Source organism: Buteo buteo, chromosome 9, assembly GCF_964188355.1.
Source record: "Buteo buteo chromosome 9, bButBut1.hap1.1, whole genome shotgun sequence".
Taxonomy (NCBI): Eukaryota; Metazoa; Chordata; class Aves; order Accipitriformes; family Accipitridae; genus Buteo; species Buteo buteo.
Genome location: NC_134179.1, coordinates 18,158,668 through 18,185,988, shown reverse-complemented (window position 1 = coordinate 18,185,988; position 27,321 = coordinate 18,158,668). Strand labels below are relative to the sequence as shown.

At 41.2% G+C, this 27,321-nt stretch overlaps 1 protein-coding gene and 1 long non-coding RNA gene across 4 annotated transcripts; one reads left to right on the top strand and one right to left on the bottom strand.

The window, feature by feature from the left end:
* On the bottom strand, positions 1–15,905 carry C1D (C1D nuclear receptor corepressor). Of its 3 annotated transcripts, none has more exons than XM_075035536.1 (5): positions 15,766–15,905; positions 5,385–5,531; positions 3,965–4,031; positions 3,450–3,505; positions 1–558 (listed from the first exon to the last, which is right to left on the bottom strand). In XM_075035536.1, exons 2-5 carry the CDS (start codon positions 5,529–5,531, stop codon positions 382–384), a joined length of 447 nt encoding a protein of 148 aa, XP_074891637.1. In that variant the 5' UTR covers positions 15,766–15,905; the 3' UTR covers positions 1–381. The 3 variants fall into 3 exon arrangements, with proteins under 3 accessions (XP_074891637.1, XP_074891639.1, XP_074891638.1); XM_075035538.1 differs by lacking the exon at positions 15,766–15,905 and adding an exon at positions 15,314–15,394; XM_075035537.1 differs by lacking the exon at positions 15,766–15,905 and adding an exon at positions 6,369–6,442.
* LOC142034390 (uncharacterized) lies at positions 15,892–22,592 on the top strand. Its single transcript, XR_012651627.1, has 3 exons — positions 15,892–16,027; positions 19,549–19,654; positions 20,916–22,592. It is a non-coding gene; the product is annotated as an uncharacterized LOC142034390 (long non-coding RNA).
* Positions 22,593–27,321: the final 4,729 nt, after the last annotated feature.

The window sequence follows — 27,321 nt, the reverse complement described above, 5'->3', positions numbered from 1 at the left end:
TAGCATTGTTTGAGACTTTTTAATATTCAGGAGATTAAGGATGTATAAAAAAGTGTCCATCATTCAGCAGTAAAAAAAATGAAACTTAGGCATTATGAGCAAAACATCACCATTATCTATTACCAGCAAGTGTAGGTCAGGTCATTATCATTTGAATAATGAAACATTACTTCTCTCACATCAAATGGCACTTTCAGATACACATACAATGCGATCACCTCAGTGACAAGTGTTCTGGACAAATACAATCCTGTAAAATTCTTAAGTATAACTTAATCAAGATGTTGCTATACAGCACCTCTGCAAGATGCACACAGTATGCAAAACACATTTCAAAATAAGTTCTAAATATCTCTGATTTATATAATGGGAAACAAACATTTAGTCCATCTTTCTCTTTTTTCCTTTAGCTGGAGTTTTGGAAGCACGTTCATTTTCAGCATTTGGTTCCCAGAGTGCATTTCTTACAAATCTAGAAGCAGCTCCTTTATCAAGTTTGGATGCCTTTTTCTTGTCTGCTATTTCTTTGACCTTGTTCATGTATGTTCTTATTCTCTCCTAGGGGGAGGGGAAAAAAAAAAAAAAAAAAGGAAGAGTGTATTTCATACCATTCTCCAAAGATTGCTGCTGAAATAAAATCAACGAGTAGAAGCTCTCCACACTGTACATTTAGATAACTATAATACCTAGAAAAATAGCATCATTTAAATATATACCAGACTCTTTGCAAACTTGAGGCTTCTCCCCTTAGCAATTTTCCATCACAGATACCTACTATACTAATATCTGCATGACATCCACTGTCATAGGAACATGAAGTCCTACAGACATGAAGACTGCATCTAATTTACAGTGAGATGAGAACTGTTCTTGCAAGCAAAGTCAGAAAACAAAATACTGAACTCAATTTGGAGTTTGGCCTATATAAAGATGGCAAAATAATATTTAAATATTTGACACTTATATATGAATTACACTGTCTGACTACTGTCTACCAAAAAAAAAAAAAAAAAAAAGAAAATTCAGCATGTCCAAGCAAAGCCAAAAAGCACCTTATACAAAATCAAAGATGTTACAAGCGTTACACATGCAACTACACAGAAATCTTGTGGTCAAGATCCTGAAATGGTCAAGGGTACTTACCAGTGAACCTATTTAAGGCAGCCTGATGGATTTCCAGCTGTACCAGAAGTTCCTTTTATGAACATAAATAACAAGAAAAGCCTGTTTCCACTGCCATTCCATAAAGCAAGGGGATACTATCTTGCCATCTTAGCCTACCATAGTCACCTGGTGTCTAAGCTTTTTTTTTGAACAAAGCATGGCTTGGATTCGTCCCACCTAAGTATACCCTCCCAGCTTAACAATCTCATTTATGTGCCTACTCATCCTCATCTACTTCTGCAATCAATAAAGAAAATTACTTTTAGAGGGTAACTAAACCCCTCTAAGATGTGAATCACCCTCTGTTACGTGACTGCTTCTTTTCACTGACTAGAGAGGACACTTACAGTAGTTCTGTAAAATACATAGGAGTTTGGTTGATGGATTTCATGTCTACGTATTTAGCCTAATATGGCCTTCAACTCTAGGGCCTTTAGGTGTTACTGTAATACAAACAATAGTAATATATATACACATAGATATAATGCTCTACCTGATACCTGAATCATAAATGTGGATTAACAGAACATTTATGGATACTGCTAACTAAATAAAAGTTAATACTATGTAACACACATTTCTCAAACAGCCATTGACAGCACTTTGAATCTGGAACAAAAGTTACAAGACCTACACTACAGAACTGATTTTCAGTTCTTCAGTGACCATTATAAGTAACTGGTTTATCAAAAAGTTGGCCACTCTTTCTCTATCAAAAACATAGCTTTAATGAGACAGGCTTTACAGGGTCTGAAATCATGACAGACTGTAGTATTTCTTTGGTGATTGAGATGGCTAATGAGAACAGATGGCAAACCTACATCTATCAAGATGGGAAAAAGGAGCTGACAAATGTCAACGTGACAAAAGAAATGAACTCTGATAGCTTGAATGTGAGTTTTATTAATACAGTTTGAACCCCCGTGTATTCTGTGTATGTACACAAGGACAGCAATTCTAAAAACAAAACAATCATGACAGAATAGCCTTGTTTTATTCCCTCTCCACATGAATAAGAACATCACAATGTTCTTGGAAGGAAGGAATGTGTATTCATTCACCTTAATAATTGTAAAAGGAAAAGAGAACTGGATAAGAATCTAGGCTGTGATAACTCACTCATTCTTCAGAGTTAAAATGACTGGCAATTGTGAAGTAAAATATCACCATAAAATATCCACAGCAGAAGAAATAAAATTTATTTTTTAGTATTGCTTTAATTAACACAATATTCAGACACTATATAATATAGGAGGAATAAGAAACTGACTGAAAGCTCGTGAAATATTAACCGCTCTATTTTTTAATATGATACAGTTTAGACTACTGAAAACCTCACAAAATTAAAAATAGAAGTATTCTTGTTATTCAGGCTAGCTTTCCACATTTATCAGTCCTATCTTCCGTTCCACTAGTTATGTAAGGATTACATTTAAGCTAAGTATTTTACAATTGCCCAGATTTAGTATTTTCATTTATACAGGAATTAAAATGTGTAGCTGTAAGTTCTGATTTCTATTTTTTCTTCAGGCTAAATGATTTGACTTTTTAAGTCAGCAGAATTTTCAAGATAGCCGGCCTTCTATACTGTAGTCATGCATCTAAATGGAATATAAAGACAAATCTGAAAGATTTATTGTAGGTTGTAAATATGTCACTAATGCAGAATTACTGGACAATACATATACAACTGGTGCCAAAAAAGCTTTTAGCTTTGTTGCTGAACTGGATTCTTTACTGCTGAGAAAATGAATTAATGGAGAACTTGGAAGGGGGAGGGGGGCTCTTTCCCGTCTTTGCTAGTAAATCAACCACACTATACTTTTAGAGTCATACAAAAGTAAGAAAAGGCAGCCTTAGAGATTAACATGATTCCAAGTATTTATAAGAAAAAAATGACATACTGGAAGTTATAAATTATTATCAGACATGTAACATTTTTCCATTTAACAGATACAAGTGAAAAGCTGCTCTGTTCAGAATCCAATTCTCAAACAAAGGTGGAGAAAAGAAAAGATGACACCATTCATCTTTTTGTTCTTTTCTAATTTCAGCAGACTACAACTTTGCTTTAAACAGTATTGTTTGGAACTAAAAATATTACTTTCTTAATTTAGAGAGCCCAGCAGGGCATATGAACAGTTATATAACACCACGTAGCATATGTGTGCTATTATGGCAACATACAGTTTTAAACATAGATATAAACATTTATTTTATTTCTATATGAGTTAACTGTCCTGGGCAAGTAAGATATTGCAATGCATGCAGTGTAAGAATCTTACCAGTTCTTGTTTCACTGGATGTTCCTTTGGATTGATTCCCTGAGTAGCCAAGTATACTACAAGAAAAAAATATTTTTTTGAAACTGAAGGCTGTCATGACTGAGGACGCAATCAATCAGTCACATAGGAAAACTGTAAAACCATTAATAAGAATTGGAGTTAACTGTGTTGTTAAGTATCTGACAAACTATTATCATCAAATATTGCAGCTAAAAAAAAAAAATATCTAACATGGTTACACTTTCTGTCTTTAAAAGGACAGGAAAAGTTGCCATGAAAAAAAACAGAAAGAAACATCCTCATGCATGTAAAAAGTCAGCTTTTGTAAATATCAATTTTTGATTTGGAGTTTCAACATCATTTACCCTACGGATGGCAATAATTTGGGTCCTTGGGGTAATTACAAGTTTCTAATTATCTGGCTATTAAATATGATTATTTAATGTTTGCAGCTGTCTAGAAGGTGTTCAAATGGCAATCATAAATACTACTTTTTCCTCCTACCACATACTTACCCCAGAACATTGAATTTAACGTGTACACCGAAACCAAATCCAGCTTTGCTTGCTCAAGAGGCTCTAACTAGAATGAAAAAAACCACCACATTTGGACATTTTTAAGCAAGATGTGCACAGATTTTAGTAACATGCACATTTTATAATTGTGAATGTATTCATAAAAAATACACACTGAACAAGCACATTTTTGCACCACAAGTTCACTGAGACCATGTCTATGCCTATTTCCATGCCATCACAGAACCATTCTTTCTGTGCAAGTATTCATGTCATCTTCCCAGTCTGATGTTAAATGCCACAGTCCCATATGGCCAAAAGCACAAAAATCTCTTGGCACATAGCTCTTAGACTACTGTTCCCGTAAGTCAGAAGTAAGTACCATTTTTTCCACAGAAACTTAATTCAAAATAGTTGTTGCTATCAATGGAAGAAAAAAAATAAAAAGTCTTAGATTGCTGAAGCTCAAATGTGAATATAGTATGCTACAGACAGTCAATGAAGATTAACACCACACATGGTAGACTGTGTGTTCAACGCATGCTGGAACACTTAGGGCTGTAAAGCGAAGAAAGAATAAAGGTAATGAGGGGTTTTTTTTCTTGACTGTCAAAGTCAATTTATTATTTTAGTCCTACAGGATTTCCAGAAACTCTGATAACATCATTGTACAGCTCACTAGTTCTAACATGGATATTGTCAAAAGATCAGTGTTGTCAAGACTGTTTTCTTCATAATTTATTTGTGTTAAAAATCCTCAGACAATGAAGAAGTTCCTTCATCTGCTGACTTTTTCTTGCCCTACAGAAAGAAATTACATGTTAGGCTTTAAACATTAAAAGATAGAGAGGCTTGTATGAAGTCTTCAGGCAGTACCTCACTCTGTCTTTATGCACTGAAAAATCCCCACATTTTATAGACTTAAGCTGATAACATAGCTAGAGGAGACAGCTCAGTTTTTCAAGCACCAGGTTCTGCAAGTCTAGACTTCTAAAATCAGATCAATTCTCACTGCTGTCAATTCATTTTTACATCCTTCTGGGTATACCAAGTGCCGTTAAGTTTTTTGTGAAAAGGTCTCAGATGAAAATGGGAATGACCTCTCTGTTATGAAAGACCACTCAGCATGCACTTTAAGGAAGGTCAGGAATAAGCTAGGATGTCCTCTACCTAAATGACTCACTAGTAAGATCATCACTTTTCAGTTTGGAAGAGCATATCTTTCATTGCTTAGTTTTTAAGACCGTCTGGATGTCTTAGAAATGTAAGAATTTCAAATATTAGGTATCAAGGGTAGGATGTGTCTTACTTGTTATTTCTCTATGCGGTGGCTAGCCTAACAGACCCTTTTATTTCAGTTTGGGTTCCCAGGTATTCTTGTATTAATAACAAAAAGGTTGTCAAAAGGAAGATTATTTACCTTTTGGAGAAGCTCACTCCTGGAAACTGACATCATTGTCTTCAGCATCTCATCTACAGAACCAAGAGATTTTTCAAATGCTGCAAGATAATCATGAATTTCAGTGGGGTATTCTTCCATGTTAATATCATCTTCCGACATTTCCATCTGGAAAGAGGAAACAAAACTAATAATCCTTTTCATTAAGTCCCTACAGAGTCAAAAGACCATATTTTACAATACAAAGCATTAGCATTCCTTCATGAAACATTATAAGAAATGCCTACTTCTGAAGAGTTCTAGCAGGTAATGTCAATAGTGACACAGTTAAAGGTTCTATAATTTCAGGGATATCTCCTAACTGCTGTGCAAAACGGCATGAAGGGGAATTACAAGTGACATGACTGTAGTACCTATTCTTATAACAGTCCCAAATCAGTATTTAGCTTTTATGGTCTGTGATAGAAGGAAATTACTTGCTTGTTTAAAAGAAGTGCTCTATAAATCAGAGTATATAAAGAGCTACACCAAGCAGCAGGCAGGACACTAAAAAAAAAAACAAAAACAAAAACACAAAAAACCCCCAGGGATATGGCTTCAGCCTGTCTTAGGAACAGTCATTACTTCAGTTTTAAAGTGGTTATGCAGCACCAGTTACACCAGGGTCAGTTACATCTTCCAATACCAAATTTAGAAGTTGGTCCGAGAAATTCTTGTGAACCCTGTATCCAGTTTTCTGAATTCTCTATGGGGTATTATAATCTGTGCTATAACTCTACCAGTAACAAAGCCAAGCTGATTTGGGGATTTCAGAATACTCTGGAAATCTTGTAGACACATCTATGTACAGCAACTGTGAGATAAGCAAAGATGTGAAAAATTCCAAAGCACTCCTTTTTTGATCCCAGCATTCATGGTAACATGGCATGGCTACTGCCAAGCCATCTGGCTGCTGGCTTACAATCAGTATCTTTAATTCCTCTCAAATCATAAATCACATACTACCTTGCAGAGTTGATGTTACTTAGAGCTGTGTTATTTTCTGTTACTTCTACTGATTGAGCAACAACTTTTGGAATGTTCTAAGGAAAGAAGAGAAGAAATAGATAATTTTCCCACCCATTTGGTGAGCTGCATCAAGAACAGCGGGAGCACCTGGATCACTGCAGTCCTTCCTATTTAGGATTAGTGTGATAATCCCACTACCCAGCCACTGAGTACAGAGGGCAGGAACATAAATTGGAGAAACTGCACTTTATCTGTGAACACCAAGCCACACAGCCAGTACAAACAGCAAGGAAACTGCAAACAGCTGTCACATCATGAGTTTGTTTTAGATAACGATTTGATTTTTCGCTCTTCCTGGCAAGAGTGTGGTATGTGCAAGAGAGGTTTCTTTTTATTTATATTGTCTCCTGGAGGTCAAACAGGAGGAAGATTGCGAGGAAAAACAGTGTGGAGCTACACAAGCTTGTCTGCAACTCCAGTTTTAATCGCACCAGTGCGTTTCCAGAAATACGATCAGCCAGTTAACAAGCCCAGTTGCACTGCTGTTGTTTGCATAGTTTAGAATTATAATCCTACTCAGCTGTATGAATTTTCATCCTGTTCAGAGCTGTTTTTCAGATCGAGTACAGAATCGCAATGCTAACCATGACATGTTGAAGGACCCCTCCCCACCCCAGCATGTAACTCACACATGTAAATACTGTTTCAGTCAGCTGCAGCAGACTTTAGCAAGAAAGCTGAGCTGGACCTACAAGATGCTGCCCACAGAAAGGCAAAATACCAATACATTTATTTCTGCCATTTACAGTAGTATTGTTTGTGGTTTGTTCTGTCCTGGCCACCTGCATTATAATCACCCTTCTAAGGTTGATTACAGGAGTCCAGAAACAATGTTTGTTATTAAACTTTTGTCATAAAATACAGCATAAAAAACACTCAAAGCTACAGAAGAAACTAGATTTTCCCAGCCATTAATACAGTTAAGCTTGGTTGGGTGTCTGTCAATACACATTTACTCTACTTACACATACAGGGAGAGAGATGTAATCCAATCCAACAATCATCTACAGAGCTTACCATCACTACAATGCTTATCTACTATGCTCTTAATTTGATAGACAAGCATGATAAGTGATAAATTCCAACTTTTCTCTCTCCCTTTATCAGGGCATCCAGCACCAGCAACTGCAGGAATAAAAACACTACCAACAAAAAACTGTAGCAGGAATGTGTTATCAATCAAAACCAACTCGAGCTATTTTACAGTAGTTGCAAGGATAAACAGTCACTAGAGCACATACTATATTCTTTCCAATATTCCAAGCTAGACCTAAAGAACGAGACAGAGAAAGAATAGGAAGATAGAAGGAAAGATAACAGATACAGTCCAAAATACATTTGTCTATGATTGCTGTCTCATGAACCAGAAGAAATTAAGTTTGCCCTTGTATCACGAAGTATTTGACACTGTCGAATTAGCAAGGAAAGGGAAAAAAATGCATCAGCCTTCAATGGAACAAGGCTGCAAGTTAGCCTGTCTACAGTACCCTTCATTGGTAAGTCCACTCCTTCAACCCAGGGAGGGGACAGAATTTGTTAAACTTGTGTTTTCTGTTCATTTCAACAGGAACTAGCAAGTTCCTACTCCTGCTGCATAAGGACCTCTCTCTTTTCATTAGACTGTTGTTTCAGCATTACTAAGCAGGATATGTTACAGTGTCGGCACATGCCAACAGTAGGCACCAGTCAACAGCCTAAAATAGTTTTGATAACATTAAATCAACAAGAGCAAACTTACGCTACATTAGGAAATGTGTACACCAGAAACTCCACAAAATTGTTTCTGCCAAAATCAACACATAGACTGCATAGTCACACCTGCAGAATGACAAAGGCAAGGATGGGATGAACTAAGACTACATCAGTGATTCTCTAAACATACCTAAAGGCTATACCACCCTGAATACTTACGTTTCAGTTATTAAACCACGAACAAAATTTTCCTCAAAGTTTTAAAACTGTTTCTCTATATAATTTGAACAAGCAGAAATTTAATTCAGTTCCTGAAGTTGATGTTTACTACACAGGTTTTCTCTGTTGAATTTGCTGACTTTCAAACAAATTTTATTTGGCACAGATATCCCGCTTAAAAAAATTAAGGACAGTACAAATATTCAGATAAGAGAAGTTATGAAAATACTTGCTGTGTAAGCCTGTGAATAATAGGGAAGTCTAAGGGAAATGAGGATAAGACAGCATTTTCATTATCAAGTAATAACACTTATGATGCAGAACACCTAATGTGTGCTTGCATACATGATGATAATACTTTGTAAGATCTTTAACTTTGAGAATGCAGAGGAAAGTTCACAACCCATAAACATAAAATAGAAGAGAATAGGCCTACTTTGATTAAGGACACCGAGGCAAATAAATAGCAATGAAAAATGTGGTATGACTTCATAACATCAATCTACCAGAAACAACTTTCCCTTTTAACCCTGAGCTCAAAAACTGCCAAGCAGTTTTGGGGAAAACAGCATAAAAGAGAAATATATTTGAGGAAGAAAAGGACTTTAAATCACAAAAGTAAACCACTTTTCATGAGAAAACTCTTTCATTGCATTTAAGTCTGATCAAAAATTGTCTTATAAAATGAGTTTCCACACGTAGAAAATTTCTGAATATTCTGAAATTTTTGAAAAATTCTGAATAAATTCTCATTTACTCAGAAACATGACTACATTTATGTAAACTTCTGCTTAGAACAAGGAACATAGTATAAACCAGAGCAAGTATTACACTCAACCTGCAAGAAGGGAAGGGAGGGAAATACCACACATTATGAACCACAGAAAAGACACAGATATGAAAAGGAGAAAGCCAAGAGAAAATATGTCATCTTCTGTAGACCATATAAAAAAAAGCTAAATGGGTTTGCCATAGTACTAATGTGGCTATTGATCAAAGATCCAACTGAGTTAAATGCTGTATTAAGGAAGTTTAAATAAAAACTAAAACACAGATGATTGTGTACAATACAACTAGCAAAACATCTATCTTCACATTTATTTTTCAGGAGAATGAAGAGAAGAACTTTGCAGACTCCTTCCAAGAAAAGCACACCCATGACTGGCACACAAAGGTAAGAAATGGAAAAAGAGAAACTGCAGACAATTTGCAGGTGGCTTTTATGAATAATCTTTGAATATATCTGGTGCTTTAATACAAGCCTTAGAAAGTAATTGCCAGCTGGTTTAAAAAGCAAAACCAAACCTCCCTTCCTGCCCACCCCCACAGCAAAGCGGTATCTGTCTGTATTGGCTTTGTGTGGCAAGCTTTTGGGGCGGGGGGGTGTTACAGGGGTGGCTTCTGTGAGAAGCTGCTGGAAGCTTCCCCTGTGTCCAACAGAGCCAATACCAGCCGGCTCTAAGATGGACCCGCTGCCGGCCAAGGCCAAGCCAAGCAGCGATAGTGGTAGCTCCTCTGTGATAACATATTTAAGAAGGAAAAAAAGCTGCTGGGACACAGAAATGGCAGCCGGAGAGAGAGTGAGAACATGTGAGAGAAACAATCCTGCGGACACCAAGGTCAGTGAAGAAGGAGGGGGAGGAGATGCTCCAGGCACCAGAGCAGACATTCCCCTGCAGCCCATGGGGAAGACCCTGGTGAGGCAGGCTGTCCCCCTGCAGTCCGTGGAGGTCCACGGTGGAGCAGATCTCCACCTGCAGCCCAGGAAGGACCCCACATCAGAGCAGGTGGGTGCCTGAAGGAGGCTGTGACCCTATGGGAACCCCGCGCTGGAGCAGGCTCCTGGCAGGACCTGCAGATCTGTGCAGAGAGGAGCCCATGCAGCAGGTTTTCTGGCAGGACTTGTGACCCCGTGGGGGACCCACGCTGGAGCAGCGTGCTCCTGAAGGACTGCACACCGTGGAAAGGACCCATGGTGGAGCAGTTCATGAAGAACTGCAGCCCGTGGGAAGGACCCATATTGGAGAAGTTTGTGGAGGACTGTCTCCCGTGGGTGGGACCCCACGCTGGAGCAGGGGAAGAGTGTGATGAGTCCTGCCCCTGAGGAGGATGAAGCGGCAGAAATAACGTGTGATGAACTGACCGTAAACCCTATTCCCCATTACCCTGTGCCGCTGTGGGGGTTGGTAGAGAATCAGGGAGTGAAGTTGTGCCCGGGAAGAAGGGAGGGGTGGAGGGAAGGTGTTTTGAGATTTAGTTTTATTTCTCATTACCCTACTCTGGTTGATTGGTAATAAATTGAGTTGATTTTCCCCAAGCTGAGTCTGTTTTGCCTGTGATGGTAATTGGTGAGTGATCTCTCCTGTCCTTATCTCGACCCACGAGCCCTTTGTTGTATTTTTTCTCTCCCCTGTCCAGCCGAGGAGGGGGGAGTGATAGAATGGCTTTGGTGGGCACCTGGTGTCCAGCCAGGGTCAACCCACCACACTGTCATACTGAAAGATATAAACTCTAATTAGGCCCTGGGTACCTCTGTGAGAGATTTTGCTGAAGATGCATGGTGAAAGTAATGGAAGCTACATGCATGTATCAACATGGCAATAGGAAACCCCAAAAGACAGAAGTAAAAAATGCTCAGTATTAAGTGTCATGCACATGGTTTTCAACTGGAATTAAAACTGCAAGTTCAGAATAAAAATGGTGTATTTGACATATTTTGTAACATGCAAACAGAAAACAAAAGTAATTTAGCATCCTTCATTCTACTTAGTATTGCAACTCGCTTCATGTTAATTCTTACCTATTTCTTAAGCACTAGAAGGCCTTGTCTTCATATTGAGCTCAGATCTTTTATTTTTTTAGATCATTCATCTAACAAAAATCAGATTAGACTTTCCTTCCTTTCATTGATATTTACAGCTTGTATAGAGAAAACCAAAACAAACCCCAAACTTTTTGGTCAGGGCATAAAAAAACACACTCAAATTCAAAACAAATGCATTAGCAACACCAATATGACAAACTATCTCTGTCAGCTCCTAAAAACTGACACTGTCCTCCCTCTCAAGAGTTCTGACTCACAACCTGCAGTGAATGTAGCTGATGTGCAAGTGCAGCAGAGATGTCCCTTCTGCTCCAACACTGTAGTTCACTGCTGTGACTATAGGGCAACAGAGCAACAAGGAACAAGCATCTTAAATTTAAAGGTACCAGAGATCGTGACTAAGTTCTTTGATCACAAGCCTCTTTTGGGCAGAGAAATCCGCTTTATTCCATGTTTGCAAAGCTCTTAAGTACGACAGGTTCTAATCTGTGACAGACGCTCCTCAGCATTATTGCTGCATAATAAATAATTAGTTGCCCGCTAGTCATCACTCTGTCCACAGATTTGTTTTGCTACTAATGCCTTTTGAGCCAGCTTGGGGCAGCTGGAGAGCTCATCTAGTACAATTAGTCAGAGGACTCTTGCAACGCCAACTCACAATCTTGTTTGCAAGAAAGATTTCCATTGCAAAAGCAATTAAGCCTACCATGAAATACCAAGTATACACCAACAGACTTATCTTGATCCCCTTAAAAATATCCCAACTCAAGCCATGATAGTTACCCAATGCACAACTTGCACTATATTACAAATGGGCAACAGCCAAGCAATCATTTTTAACCCTGCCTTCAAAGCTAGGCTCCAGTCAGCATCTTAATGTGCACAGAAGCCTACAAAACAGCCCACAGCCATCCTGCTCTTGCTGATGCCACCGAGATAAAGTCTCCTGAGCCTCAAAGGATTTGCAAAGTTTATTCCAATCTGTCTTAAAAGAAGATTAACATTTAAAGGGAGGGAATAATATTTTTGAGGCTCACTTACACTTTAGCCCATGGTGGATATCACATGAGAAAACAGGTATCTCAGCTTGGCTTAAATAACCCATATTCACTACAGCCCCATATATATCCACACAAACCAACTCTGATGTAAACCTTCAACTCAGCATGATTCTTAAAACATTATTTTTCTCTGTAATCAGCTTTTCTAGATTCCACATCTTTGACGACATAGTCGTTTCCTCTTCTGAACACAGGACTGGCGCTTACAGCACACCACCGTGGTCTGACACTAACCTTTTTCTGCCAACCTCACCTCCGATATACCCTGGCTCTTGTTCAGCTCCAACCTGCCAGTACCTCCATCAGTAAGTACAATGATAAAGCCAGCTTTCTTTAGATATGTCCAGAACACTTCTTAGTGAGAAGTTTTCATAAAAGCTCTCACACTCAGACTATGCTACCACAGCTCAGTTCAAGACTGGGGCTTTAAAGTGATGTTAAATTTGTACATCTAAACTGGTCTTTAAAACATATACTTTTGCCTGTACTGAACCTAGCAAGAACGTCTTGTACAGCAAAGCACTGTCTCCTTGGCAAAAAACAGTTTACACACAGTGGATTTTTGTTCATGACAGCAATCAATACTGAATATTTCTGTCCTACCAAATTTGCAGCAAACAGGAAATAACCTGCCTTCAGTCCATAGCTCCTGTATGCTCTAAACCATAGAGTTTACTACCTCTTCTATAATTTGCTGCCACTCTCCACTGGTATCAGCACCATGAATATCCAGAATTAAAGCCAAGGAGCTTTTCACTCTTTTAAGCTACTAACCTCCTTTGTTTCCTTTAGCCACCAGTCCCACAAAGCGTGAAAAAGTACTTCCTTTTATCAGAATTCAATTTCCTGTATTTGCACTTCATTCAGTACCTTTCTCTACTGTTTAGAACAGTGACCCCAATCTATTTTTGGCCATTCATTATTTGACTCTCCTAACAAGACTCTGTTCAACTGGTAGAAGCACTTTGACCCATTTTTTGGTTGAACATAACGCAGCAACTGTGGGATGTTGTGTTCCAAGCATTGTGTTCTAAGCATCAATCTTACTGATGCAGGAGAAAAACAGGGAAAAACTTTTCTACCTATCCCCTAAATAGAATTTAAGAGCTGATAACCTGACAAAAAGGAGACCAACTACTATCAGCAATGAAAAGGGATGTGCAAAATCACAGAAGTGAGGGAGTAACAGGGAAAACTCATTTGGGGACATGGTAATTTTCACTGGGATTGAAATAGGTGAAATAAAATATTGTAGGATGGAGAACAGAGATGCACTCTGGCCTGGCACAGGAAGAAAGGGCAAGGCAGTAACCACAGCTTGACACAAAAGGGAGAACAAAGAACCAGGAGAATAGACGAAGCTGGGAAAAAGGAACCTGAGCAATTTCCCAGCACAGAAAAATGGAGCTTATACAGAACAGCATGCATGGGGAACACTGCCTGCGTGAAGAAGTAACTAAATATGGTGTGTATCCTGAGGCCCAGCAGAATGCCTCACGGCAAGCCTGCATGAAGAATGGAGAAAAGCAAATAGTTATAGTGAACAAAGAGAGTTCAGACAAAGGTAACAAAGTCTGCAACCTCAAAGCTTTCATAGTCTGTTGTTACATCCCCTTGGCATCATCTCTAAAGTTAACAATATTCACTCTCATTGTTGCCCCTCAATCAGTCATCTTTGCTGCTTCTTTCTGTGCTGCCTTTTCCAGCTCTGGTTCTGCAACATCTACCTGGAGCTGTGGTGACCAGTACCATTCTAGTGCACTGTTTATTTATTTAAAGGAACTGATGTTTTCTCGTTCACCATTCCATTCCATATACATCCCACAATTTTCTACTACTGCCATTAAAAACAAACAATCTTTACTAAATGTAGGCAGTTCATATGAAAAGCAGAGCAACCGTGCACAGATGAAGAATTGATTCTGAAAATCTGAAACCACTTCAAAAAGAAATGCACTTATCAGAAAGGTTTGTGTGACTTCTGCACTGCATTTCTGATAGGAAGCCTAAGAATTCTAATAATCACTTTCAAGCTTCTCATGTTCTGGAGTATAGCCTTGTGTTAAGTGCTTTCTGATTTCTTTAACAAGGGTCATACTGCTACAGGGTTAGCAATATCCAAGTATTTTAGATTGGAAGTGTTCTTTTATATTTTTAAAACCAATAAATGTGCCAGACACCTTTCAGTTTTGATTTATTTTACAATCAAGTCTTTCCATTTTTGTTTGTCTCAAAAGAGGCCTTTTAATTAGCATAATCTAAAGTTTAATTTACAAGTCAAAGTCCCTTCCAAGTTGCTAGCAGCAACTACACTTGCAGTCAGAGAGTTGTGACAAAGCGTAAAGGACATCTTCATCTTTGCAGCAATATGAGAGAACCGTAACGAAATCTACTTTATTACAAAGTACTTGAGCTTAATAATTTTAACTGTCACCTGCCTTTCTGTTAAGGGGAAAGAGTGAACTACTTTAACCATGGCCTGTATGTGCAAACTGTATATTCTCTTTGAAAAACACACTCTTCTTACAACAATTACCAAGTTCTCACGGCTCCTCGAGTTGCAACACTATTTTACTGACTTTTAATAGGAATGTAACTGTTCACTGCCTACCACACAGCCTTCTTAGGTACAACCATCCTAAAGGCACGACTCCATATCGTCTTTTTCACAGGTAACTAAACAAGTTGTGCATTAAACTGTGTTTATGCTCACTAACAAAATCAGTACCGCACACAACTTGACCCTCAGTTCTGGGAAGTTACGGAGGAGTGTCCACGCATTTGGGACAGGGACAACAGAACAACTTGGACTGCTTTAACATTGACTTACAGCTCCCCTGGAAGCCTAGTTTAGCTCTTAGGCCGCACACAGATTCCTTGATCACGTCTACCAGGTGAAGTAGATACGCATGCAAACCGAGGCCTTCCCAACAGTTTATAACCAAAATCCCCTGTCCTGACACCTCTTTGTGAAAGATGAAACACCTTACCGATCCTTTAGAGACACGGTAAAATGGGATTTTAGCATCTGACCTGAATTCCCGAACACCTTTGGTCACAAGATTTCCTGAAGGCACTGGACGTACCCTTGAAGGCCCACACAGGACTGCAGCTTACAGCATGCCGCCGTGGTCTGACACTTAACCTTTTTCTGCCAACCTCACCTCCGCGCCTCTTCTCAACAGACTGAAAACCTACGGGGTGGAGGTAACCCGCCTGTGAACAGCCATCAGAGGCCCTGATTCCCGACAACGCACCTCCCGCTTTTCAAACGCCTCTGAAAGACCCTGAAACCACAGGAAGCAACCTGACCGCGTTCCTAACTCCTACCCCAAGGACAGACCGCCATTTCCCTTTCCCAGTCCCAGTCCCACCACCGCCCCAGCCCGCCGGCTGCGCCAGACCGCGAGCCGTACCACCCCGCGGCGGGGAAAGGGGGGAGGGAAGCGGGCGGGCCCATCTCGGGGAAGGGCGCAGCACCTATGCAGCCCCGCGCGCCGGGTGAGGGCAAGGCTACGGCGGGAGGAGCCGCTCTTACCTCCAGGCGGGCGGCCTAGCCCCACGCGCCGCGCGTGGGGCGGGGGAGAGCGACGAGGGGGCGGGGCCTCCTCCGACGCGCAGCGGTGACGCCAGTGCAGGGGCCGTGGGGCGCGAGGGGCGGCCGTTCCTGCATGCGTGTCGGCCGTGGGGCGGCTCCGGCTGCCGCGTCCCGGCAGATAACGGCTTGTGGTAGGCCCACACGGCCCTCCCCGCAGTGCGGGTATTCACCGCGTGTAGCCGGAATACTGGTGACGTGCCAGGTACGGTGACGACAGCGGCTTCCGTCCGTGACAAAAAGAAACGGGCCCGCTCTTTTAGGGCAGAAAACATGCTCTTCGGCAGCCAGCTCGCTTAGATGGGGGAGGTAAACAGCCGGCCTGTCTCCGGCTGTTCCCAAACGCTTCCAGTTGCTTCCTGGATAAAGGGAGGCACAAACTGGTTTTAGATGCCGGAGATCTTTGTTCACACGGAGGCATCCCGGGGAGTGGGGGGCATCAGTTCCTGACTGAGGTTGCACATCTTCACCTCATCCTCGAATGAGGGTTGGTTTCTAACAGCGTTATCGGTTGTAATTTCCACTGCGTTTCTCCTCAAGATTTCAGAAAATAAATCTGAGTTCAAAATGCAGTGGATTTATATTTCTCCACCACAAGAGCTTGCTGACTGGAAGATTGTACAAACACATCTGTGGCTCCCAAAGATCTGCATTTTACAGATTCACATTCTGATAAATAGTAAAACAGAAGTCAGTATCTGCATCGAAAGTATTGGCATTCCTAGCCAGAGACGTCTTTCCTCTACTTTCTGTTCACAATCTTGTCTGAAGCTTATTGTAACTAAAGTCTGCAGCCTATCCCCTCCAAGGCAGATTAAGATAGGATCACTAGAATCCTTCAGTGTGGTTGAAGAGGGCCTGTTCTCAAATATAGGTTATGCAGGAGTGTATGTGACTGATTAAGTCGTGGCTGGTTGCCTGAAGGGAATGTGCTGAGCTGGCTTACTCAGCATCAGGGTTTCTAGAGGAAAACAGGTCCAACTGAAGAAGGACAAGGTCAAGGTTGGGGAAACTGGAATTGTGTATTCGTAGGGGGAACAGGACTAGAAGGTCTTAACTAGCTTCAGTGCACTTCTCTGTGCCTTCAATACAATTTAACATATTGCAAAAGTGAGCATCCTTTTAATAAGTTGGTTTATATCTAAGTGCTATACTATGTCTGTTCTAATTAAATCAGTATGAACTGCAAATGAGAGTCTTTCTCCCAGTTAGAAGCATATCTAAAGATCTTCACATGGAGTAGTTACATGTTTACATCTTGTCATCTCCTTTTCCTCCAGGAGATTTAGAGGTTTAGGTTTTCAGTTTCAACCAAAAATGGCTGCAAAAGCAAGACTTTTTTTTTTTTTTTACAGCAGAGTATTTATGAAAGCAGAAAACACAGGGATTCTTTAAGAGCCTTTCAGCTGTATGTGGGACACACATAGAGACAGTAGAACCACTGGTGTAGGGAATAGTATCCCTACTGTCTGCTACTATTTTAGTGTAGTAATATAATGTTTCACTGAATTTTCATAACCATTTCTTTTTTTCAGAAAAACACAGTCTTAAATATTTTATCTTGTTCATTTTTACTAGTACAATGACAGAATTTTGCACTGTAGGTAAAAGGGAATTTAGGAGAGGTTTGGGGTTTTTTTTTCCAAAAATTCAGAAATGCAACAGTCTGAAGAGTAGCAGGGAAATAGCAAGACCTGCACTCCTAAATAAAATAATACTTTGCAATTCCAGTGCGCCAAGTGTCTACAAGGACCTCAGAACACTTGACATATGCTTAGTTCATTCTTACCTCAGTATTCACATGTCACAGGTTGGGAAAAGGAGAGGGAAGTTGATTGATAGACTAGTTGGTTTACCAAATGTTAGGTAGTGGTTTCTGCCAGAGCCTTATTTCCTAAACCCAATATTTTGTTTCAATTACAAGATCAAGGGAAAATGCAATGCATGCTGATCAATGTTCAGATTCAGTGAACTCTGTAGATTGTAACCACGAATAGCATTAATGCAGTACAGGTTGTACTCAGAGTATTTCGTGATCATACAGTGTGGCGCTCTGTCTCCTTCTAGTGGTTCACATTTATTGTAGATTTGCTACTGGATCCAAACTACTACAGATCTATACTTCTCTTTAGTTAACTGGAGTTCCTATCCGGAGCGCCATAAGTCTTGGAATTTCTTGAGGCAGTTCATTCAGAGGATTACTAGGTATACAATCATTCATTTTCTGCTTAAAATGGCTGTGTTGCTTGTTTGGTTTTCAAGAGCGGAGAGTGAGGAGTTAAGGATTTATATTTATCCCAGCCAAAATATGACTGAGATACAGCTCATATAATCCAATTATTTTATGCTGGTGCCACTCTGAAAATATATTATGATTTTATATATGGATATTTATAAAAAAATCTATCCAAGAAAAGCTCTACTATATATCCAGTACTTAATGGAAGCCATTCCATTTGAGAGGCCTGTGAATGATTATTGATTTCTTTCTATCATTGCCAAAACAACAGAAAACAATCCTGAATATTTTCTCCAAAGTAGTCAAAGTGGCAGACATCTTTAACATAATTTCTCCTTTATTATGAGGTATCTCATTCATTGTACATACTACATATTGACTCTTGTGGAGGCAGTGTTCTTTGCAGAGCAGACTTGGAGACCAAATCCTGTAGTCTTGACCTCAGTGGAAACATTATACTTACAGCCTGGGTCATGGAAGGCACCACAGCCTGACATACAGACCAGCTGTGGCAGAACTCCCAGAAACAATGCCACTGAAAAAGCTTTTGGAGATGCTCATATAGAAGACAAGACAAAAAAACAGCCTGGATTCTTCTGTTCTGCATCTGGTGTGAATACAAAGAAGGATGCCAGAAGCTACTTGTAACAAAAGGGTTAATGAATCATTGGCAGGATAAAAACACATATGCTAAAATCAGACCAAAAGCAAAAGGTGGTTATAATAGGCATCTACAGTCATCTTAAGGGAGAAACTAAAGCAATAGAATTGCTTTGTCTGCAAGTCCAGCTTCTTCTGACACTAAACACTCTTTTTGGCCTTTTAATGTGAGTCTTAATGAGAGCAGCAGAAATACTTCATTAAATAATTCAGCCTTTCTAAGTAGATACTTTTATCAGGTGTCCACCATAAGCCCTTTTTAGCTATTACCGGAAAGCCCATACATCCAAACACAGAGAATATTCCCTTTTATTCTGTCAGTATCTGTATTAAACCTCTAGAGATTCAGCAACCATGCTGAAAATGCTAAACCAATGCAGACTTAAATGAAATTAAGTCAGTGAGAGTACAGCAACACTGTGTTGAAACTAAACTGAGAAATTTCGTGTTACCTCTGGTCAGTCTGTAGCTTGCGATTAAAATGTGTGTGTCTAAACTTGTGCAACATCACATTTAAACTATTTCAAGAGTGAGTTAGTCTGTACCTGTGTTACCTGAGCTGCAGACCATTTCATGACAGTTCCTGGCCTAGCATGTTTAAAGTCAAGTTATGGCCAAAGTCATTAAAAAGCAGAGTATGAGATGGTACCTTTTGAAATCTCAGGTCAGAATGAGTAGACTAGTTTGGGAGATGTTAGTATGTGTAGTACACTTGTGTCTGAAGGGCCTCAGCCATGTTGGGCATTTCTGGGGTAGGCATTTAGTGATCGTGAGGCCTGTTTCTTTGCAATGTAATCTAATGAATTTGCAATCTGATTTATGGGCAGACCAGCAAGTTACCAGAAGAGGGTGTAGCAGGAGTAAGCTGAAGCATGAACACCCATCTGCTCGCCAGTACCTACCTACATGCACTTGCCACTCAGTGGAAGAGGGGTGAGTACCTGATGCTTCCTCTGGCATATCAGAAGACAAATACTTGCAAAAGGACAGTTACAGACAGCTGCCTGACTCAGTGGCATGTTTATGGTAACTTACATCTCTGCCTGTATTCTGCAGAGACCAGGTATATACAGGGAGCAGGGAGGCATAGCAGGAATAGAGAGTTTACAGTGATGTATTACAAGATGGATGGTGAATCCAGGAAGAGAGCCCAAGATATCTGGCTGCCAGGTTTGTGCCCCAGCCACTAGATAGGGTAAGAAGGGGAATAGAGTCTTGAGGTTAACCCACAGGGATGTCTCACATCTTCAGGAACTAAAAAAACTGTAGCAGTGACACTTAGTACAGTGGAAAAGAAGTGTAAACTCCAAAATTTTCCATGTTGTGATACAGTTTGATGGAGTTGGCGACAGCGTATGTGGCAGCCTAAGCCCAGGTGAACTTAGACTCACCTTTCACTTAAAATGCTCTGGAAATGTCTTTTTTTCTGCACTCAAATTAAATTAGAATGACTTTAAACCCACTAAGCACAGATTCTTTTCCCTTTTGAAAGCATAACTTTTCTAATCAAAATACAGACATAAAAGTACATGGAAAGAAGGAAACTGAGCTTGATGTAGCTTCGTTTTAGGGAGGAAAAATAATATAATTCAATAAGACTAGCTTAAACCCTCTGATTAAAGCTTTTATAACATAACAGATAGGAAGGATGAGATCTACACTGAGATAAAAATAGTTAGTACAGATCAAAAGAGCTTGTGTTCATGCCAACTAGATTAAGTGACAGGATGTGGTGAAGTGCTGGGTACCGTATCTGGTTACTTCACATACAAAACTTTATTAGCTGAATGTAGATGTATCTATTAGGTTATATGCATTTATATATGGAAACTGTAGAAATAAATTGAAAGCAATCTACCATGTGTAGAGTATTTGTTCTGATACTGTTCTAAGATTGCATTTCTTCCAATTAGTATGTAAAGCTATAATTTTTTATAGCTGTCTCTCTCACTAAGATTGTGGAAGTAAATTGTATTAGAAATTGAGGTTTATTTTTAAATGCATTAGCATTCCACCATTCTCACTTGTTAGCTTCTGTGCATAAATTCAATAGAACCATATATTTCATACTCCAGCTTCATTTTAGCAGGAAGCCTAGGACAACTTTGGGATTAAATTAAACTTAGGACACAAATTGCAGTCATCATTTTAAAGGTGTTTTTTATATTTGTTTATCTGCACATGGCCCCTGAAGAGGAAGGATACAGGACTGGAAGACTCTTTGGTCTAACCCCGTGTGGCTGCTCTTATGTTTCTCATATACTCTGCAACAGCAGGATGTGGGAGGACAGGAATGTGAATGTCAGGAAGGGAAAACACTGCTGGATATGAAGATGCCACAGGCCTGTGCCACTGTGCACTTCTGCAAGGCAGCAGAAAGGGTCTGTCCCCCGCATCTGCCAAACAGGCCGCAAAGTCAGAAAGAAACACAAAGGAGAGATTCTGTCATCTCTGCAGGAAGGCTGATGACTCAGAAAATGAAAGGTTTAGCATGGGATGCAACTGAACTGAACAGATTTCATTAGCTGCACCTACGTTTTATTGTTACTTTTCATTGTTGCTGCAGCAGTGCCTAGAAACCTGAGCCTCACAGTACTCCAAGCTGGAAATACTCATGAGAAGACTGTCTCTGTCTGAGAAATGTTATACAATAAGCAAAAGACAAAAGATGAAGACAGCAGGAGGAAAAAACCTTTAGTACGCAGAAGACATTGCTAGTGTTGGATTATTTCTGGCAGACAGATGCAGGACAGGCTGGAGCAACATCCCAACATAACCAGAGCCAGAAACAGCTACAACTGCAGTAGAAGTGCATGGTTTCATTATGATCTGTGACATGGAAGGGCGTGAGAGGCTGAAGCTCCCTTAGCCCTCTCAGCAAATCCACAAATACGAACTTAAGGCTTTGTGCCACGTGTAGTCATTCACACCTGTGCTGAGTGAGGATAAAGTAGCATTTCTGTGCTGATGGAAGTGTTTGCACAAAAAGATTACGTCCTCAATATTTTCTGAGACAGAAATATTGCCAGTGGTGGGTTTTAATGTAAGCAGCCCCTTCCTTTAAGAGAAGGAACTGGAAGCAGCTGGGACTTGGAGACTTAACCAGTAATTTACTTGAAAGAAAGAGTAGTTTCAACTGCAAGACTGTAACAGTCAGTCTAACAGTGTGCAACTGCTACAATGCAATCTGGTTAACGGGCTGAGCTACTATTTCTGAATCACTGCCACACAAAAAGGTCCCATCAGGTCTCAATTGCTGTACAGCTCTGCAGGCCTTACTGCCATTCTGCAACCCACACATCCACTAGCTTCAGAGAATGTCTTAAATTTTTCACAACCTTAAAATCCCAAGCAACCTAGGAGAGCTTGCCTGTGCTTGTTTTATTTATGTTGCTGATGGGCTTTTCATAGTGACAAAAAAACGACTTCACTGCCATGCTTAACAAGGTCAGGACGTAATGTTCTCATCAGGAAATACCCTGAGAGGCTGGCAACCTTGGGCGGCCTCCTCTTGCACATTGATAAGACAGGAAGAAGACATTAGTCTGGGAAGGGAACACAGCAGCATTCTGCACAGGCTGTTTTTACTGCTAAGCTCAATAGAGGAGGGAACTTACAGGTGCCTCCGCATGGTTGTGCAGCTCAGCACTCTCTGCACATCCCCAGACATGGAGACAGTGACTAAAGATTTACTAACATTGTGGAGGCAAGGGAGTACAGTCAGGAGGGAAGGAGATCTCCTGGAAGTAGAGAAAACTGGAGCAGACGCATCTGTCCCCGAGGCTGTAGCTGGACTACTAGGCTAAACAGCAACAGGCTTGTTCTCTGGCTTAGAGACCAATTGGCATAGCTTGTGACCGTACTGTTAAATTGAGCTAGTCTCCAAAGCAGGGATGCCACACACAGGCTGCCTGTTGGGAACAGTCCCCGCTCATGCTATGGTCCTGAATTGCACAAGCAAATTATTGGGCCAGTTGCTAGTTAAATGCTCTACCTGGTCCCCACGAGTGGTGCAGGGGGATGGGGAATGGGGGTTACTATCAGTTCATCACACATTATCTTCCTCCTCAGGGAGAGGACTCCTCACTCTTCCCCTGCTCCAGCATGGGTCCCCCCCCCCCCCAGGAGACAGTCCTCCACAAACTTCTCCAACCTGAGTCCTTCCCACAGGCTGCAGTTCTTCACAAACTGCTCAAGCGTGGGGTCCCTTCCATGGGCTGCAGTCCTTCAGGCACAGACTGCTCCAGTGTGGGTGCCCCACGGGGTCACAATTCCTGCCAGAAAACCTACTCCAGCGTGGGCTCCTCTCTCCACGGGTCCTGCCAGGAGCCTGTTCCAGCACGGGTTTCCCACGGGGTCACAGCCTCCTTCAGGCACCTGCTCTAGCATGGGGTCCTCCATGGGCTGCAGGGGGACAGTCTGCCTCACCGTGTGTCACGACCCAACCTGGGCTGGACAGACCAGGGAGTCCCTGTTTAATTTGAAATTCCCTCAGGCTAAATTAAGGTGAAACGACACCATAACAATCAGTTAAAGATTTTATTCATGATGGAAGCTAACTGAACTGGGGAGGCATGATAGTAGGTGGCAGGGTTTCTCACAACAGGAATTGGCATAAGACTACTTCTGTAAACCGTGTAACCCAGGGTAACCATATACATCAATTCAGGGAATAAGGAGATCCCTCCCATTGAGTCACAAAGTTCAGAGCAGACCTCCTTGCTTTCTAGACTCCTCAGAGAAGGGCCCAGGGGTGGCTGGATCCACATTTAGTCCCAGACTTTGTTAATGGTTTTATGTCTTAAAGGGATGAGGTGTAGGGATTGTGGAAAAGGAAAGAGAGAAGAAGACAGAGAGAGAAAAAGGAAGAGAGAAAGATTTCACTGGTCCTGGGTCCAGCGTTGGTTCAGTCAGCCGAGGGGTCCAGTTCCAGTGGGTTTGCGCACCTGGGGCTTCAGTGTGTGTCCTTTTATCATCCTTGCCCCTCCTTCAGGCGGGCACTCAAACTTATTAGGCTAATGAGTAGTTTGTGAGCCTCTGGGCTTGGGGGTCATTTGTGGATTAACTTCTCCTTCCCTGCAGACATGGCCATTGTTTGATCTTTGTATCAGAACAGGGAGCTGGGCACCCTCCAGCACGGCCTCCCCCTCCTGTTGCTGATGTCTGAGCTGATGGGCTTTTCACCTCTGTTCCTTGCTGTGCAGGGTTTGTCTTTAAGCAGAACTTGCCCCACCACAATGTTTGAGACATTAACTCTTTCAGACTCTCACACCATGGTCTTCCCCACAGGCTGCAGGGGAATCTCTGTTCTGGCACCTGGAGCACCTCCTCCCCCTCCTTCACTGACCGGGGTGTCTGCACGGTTGTTTCTCTTACATATTCTCACTCCTTTCTCTGGCTGCAGCAACTTTTTTTTTTCCCTTCTTAAATCTGTTATCCCAGAGATGCTTCCACTGTTGCTGATTGGCTCGGCCTTGGCCAGCCAGCTGGCATTGGCTCTATTGGACGTAGGGGAAGCTTCTAGCAGCTTCTCACAGAAGCCGCCCCTGTAGTCCCCCCTGCTACCAAAACCTTGCCACACAAACCCAATACGGACAACTTTATGACAGTGATGAATATGCAGGCCACAAGTTCGCAGCTTCTTACTTATAAATCAGTCAGCTTAGCCAAACAATCCCTACTTGCTATCGAATATATTTGATGGCAATAATTTAGAGAAGATGAACTGAACTGTATTGGCAAGCTGTATCTGCTGTGTTATCCTCAAGTTATCACTGGAGGACAGATGTCTTTTTTCCATGCAATTCCCTGCCTTCCTTCTGTGCACAAGTTCTGTGATGTCCCTAACAGCATCAGTGGTTGTGAAGGGGGAAGGGCATGTGCACTTCCAAATGTTGGTATATGCTGTGCACCTCACAGGTTTGCCATTTATTCCCTGCTTCAACTCTGCCCTTCAGAGTTATAGTTGCTATTTTGGATGGCACAAGCAGTAATTAATTATAAACTAGTACAGTTCACACATGAGCCATTCTAACTTCATTGGGTAAATTCTCAAAATGCTGGCATGCTACTTAACTTTTTCCTCAGTCCTTTCTTCTGTCATGGCTCTTTTGTTGCCGATTCTGGTTTTGAATACCTTCTATACTGCAGCTGAACTTTGGAAAATCAGAGGCAATAGCTGATGTTTCACACGCCTTGACAGCACACTGTATTGTAGCCTCTCATACAGAGCTATAACTTGCCTTACTTTGCTTAAAATTCAATCCAAGTGATGGCTAAGCTGTAAATAATTTTGTGTGTGTGTGATGAAAACTATATACTGTAGGCCAAATATAGGCTACCTGCACAGTAACCTTGGAGGGCTGTAATTGCCAAGGACCTGTACAAACAATTTAAGTCAAAGTAACTATATTGGTGTGAAAGAAAAAACCTTGATTTGTAATAGCTGGGGATTTGGGCAACACCTGGTTAACAAAACAAAACAAAAAACAACTGTGCAACACATACCTATATTCTGGCTGCAGTCATGCCCATAAAGATTTTTCTCTTCCATAAGTATACAGGGATGGTTTGCACAGGAAACAAGCAATAGCTGCCAAGCAGATACACTTGTTAAATTTGGTCACTCGAGGTAGAGCCATGAAACTCGGTAGCACGTTTCCATTTCCTGGCCCTGGGTGAGGCAGGGTTTTTTTCCGGAGTGCTCCTCAGTGCTGCGTCAGAGAGGATTTGGCCCTCTGCATTTCATCTCTGATGTATTATGATTTTATTTAGAACACATTTTAGTTCTTCAGCCTCCAGGTTACAGAGGCAAGGTGCCAGTCTTCAGCAAGAGGAGGAAGGACTATAAATAGAGCAGGCTAGACTGCCACAGGCAGCTTTTGGTCTGCTTAAGTTTCTTGTTTAGCCTGGGAGAAGCAGAAATCCAATCTGCTGAGGAGATCCAGCATAGTACAGGCAACATAGCAACAGCTCTTCTCTCCAGCCAGTAACTGTCTTTCATTTTCTAGGTACACAGCTACAGCCACTTACCTTTCCTGAACAAGGACAGCACTACCCTTCATCTGTGCTTCCCTCCAGCTCTCTTAGCTTTTTGCAAACTCTTGCCACGCAACCTGTCATGTATTTTCGTGAAACCAGCTACTCATGAGGAAAATGCATTCCTTCATTTTCAAAACAACAAATAAAATGAATCCCAAAACTAAGTACCCAGAAGTAACACACATTTCATCTTTTTGAGGCCCATGGAGCTTTAAGAAGTGTTGTCTATTAGTTGTTGCTCAAATTTGTATCACCATCATGTAGGCTCACTAGGAGCTGTCCCTGGAGTTCGTATAAGGAAGGGACATTTTTGCTGCAGGCCAAGTACATAATAAAAATACCACCAAGAGCCCAGTCCTGCATTCAAGAGTTCTTTGCTTTCCCTCACAGGTACCTATACCGACAGCTTTTTCTTCCCTTACACTGTGCTTGACTCAGAGTTACCATTAAAGAGAGAAACATATTTCCACAAACTTCCACTGCCTAGCATACCTTTCACTAAGTATATTTTATTTACAGCACAAAGCTAATGGGGGCCATCTCTGAACAGTGCATTTTAGACTCAAAGCACTTGAATTGATTCTTTTAACTCCACACCCCCAGCTTTTTAAAGCAAGCTGCAGCCAAGATTGCACAGCAGTAGTTCCCCCTATTCCCTCCTGCTGGGAGGCACCCTAAGAGGCACAACATTTAAAATAATTTCAGAATATGCTCTTAGCATTACGCTATGCACACAAGCAGATGGGATTACCGATGTCAAAAAAAAATCATATACTAAATATTACACTTGAAAGCAAACCATCAAGTCTTGAGGAAGACAGCTGGATCTCATAAATCTTTGCCTTCCACAAAATATTTAGCCTACATCCCTCGGAAGGGCACTTGCGGACCTATGTACATCTAACATGCTACACAACCTGCCATTTGCGTGCCAAGCCAAAGTGAAACCTGCACATACACCTGCACCAGAGGTTAGCACATCACGTTTTTGACAGATGGACAGATCTCATTAGCCCTTACTCAGGGATCTTGAAATTCTGGGCTCAAGCCTTAGCAGCTTTGGTGCTGGCCCACAGCACCAGGACCTACCTCACTAGGGCATCCCCATGGTTCTGGCCACACTGGGGCACCTTCCCAGCGCCAAGCCACTGAGCAGATGCCTCCTTCACAGAGGGACAGATTCTCACTGGTCAAACCTACTGGCTCCTTTTCTGGAAGTAAGCTTTTGTTACAGTTTCAGATACCTCCCAGTTTGTTACTATTGGTTACTGTGCTTTCATCCCTGCTGGCCCTTGCTAAACCTGTGATAAGAGACTAAATGTGAAGGCAGGCTAGAGCCAAGCATCAGTGACCTACTGAAACCATGGACTTCCATAGACACATTGAGTTTATGGTCTATTGCAATTTTCCTGCTGGCCCCCTCTGCTACACAGGCATTCATGATTTCTCTGTTCCATAAGGTTTAATAGCCTGTGAGCCTTTTGTACCCACAGGTGTCTGCTCTCTTTTTCCTCAGCTGGTTTAATCAATTAAGATACCCAGGAGTTAATAAGGACAAT

Coding starts and splice junctions, on each gene's coding strand:
- C1D (XM_075035536.1), bottom strand. CDS start 5,531: ATGGAAATGTCGGAAGATGATATTAACATGGAAGAATACCCCACTGAA. Junction 4,032..5,384: donor GGAGTGAGCTTCTCCAAAAG/GTAAATAATCTT, acceptor TTTTCATTCTAG/TTAGAGCCTCTTGAGCAAGC. Junction 559..3,449: donor ATCCAGTGAAACAAGAACTG/GTAAGATTCTTA, acceptor CCCTCCCCCTAG/GAGAGAATAAGAACATACAT.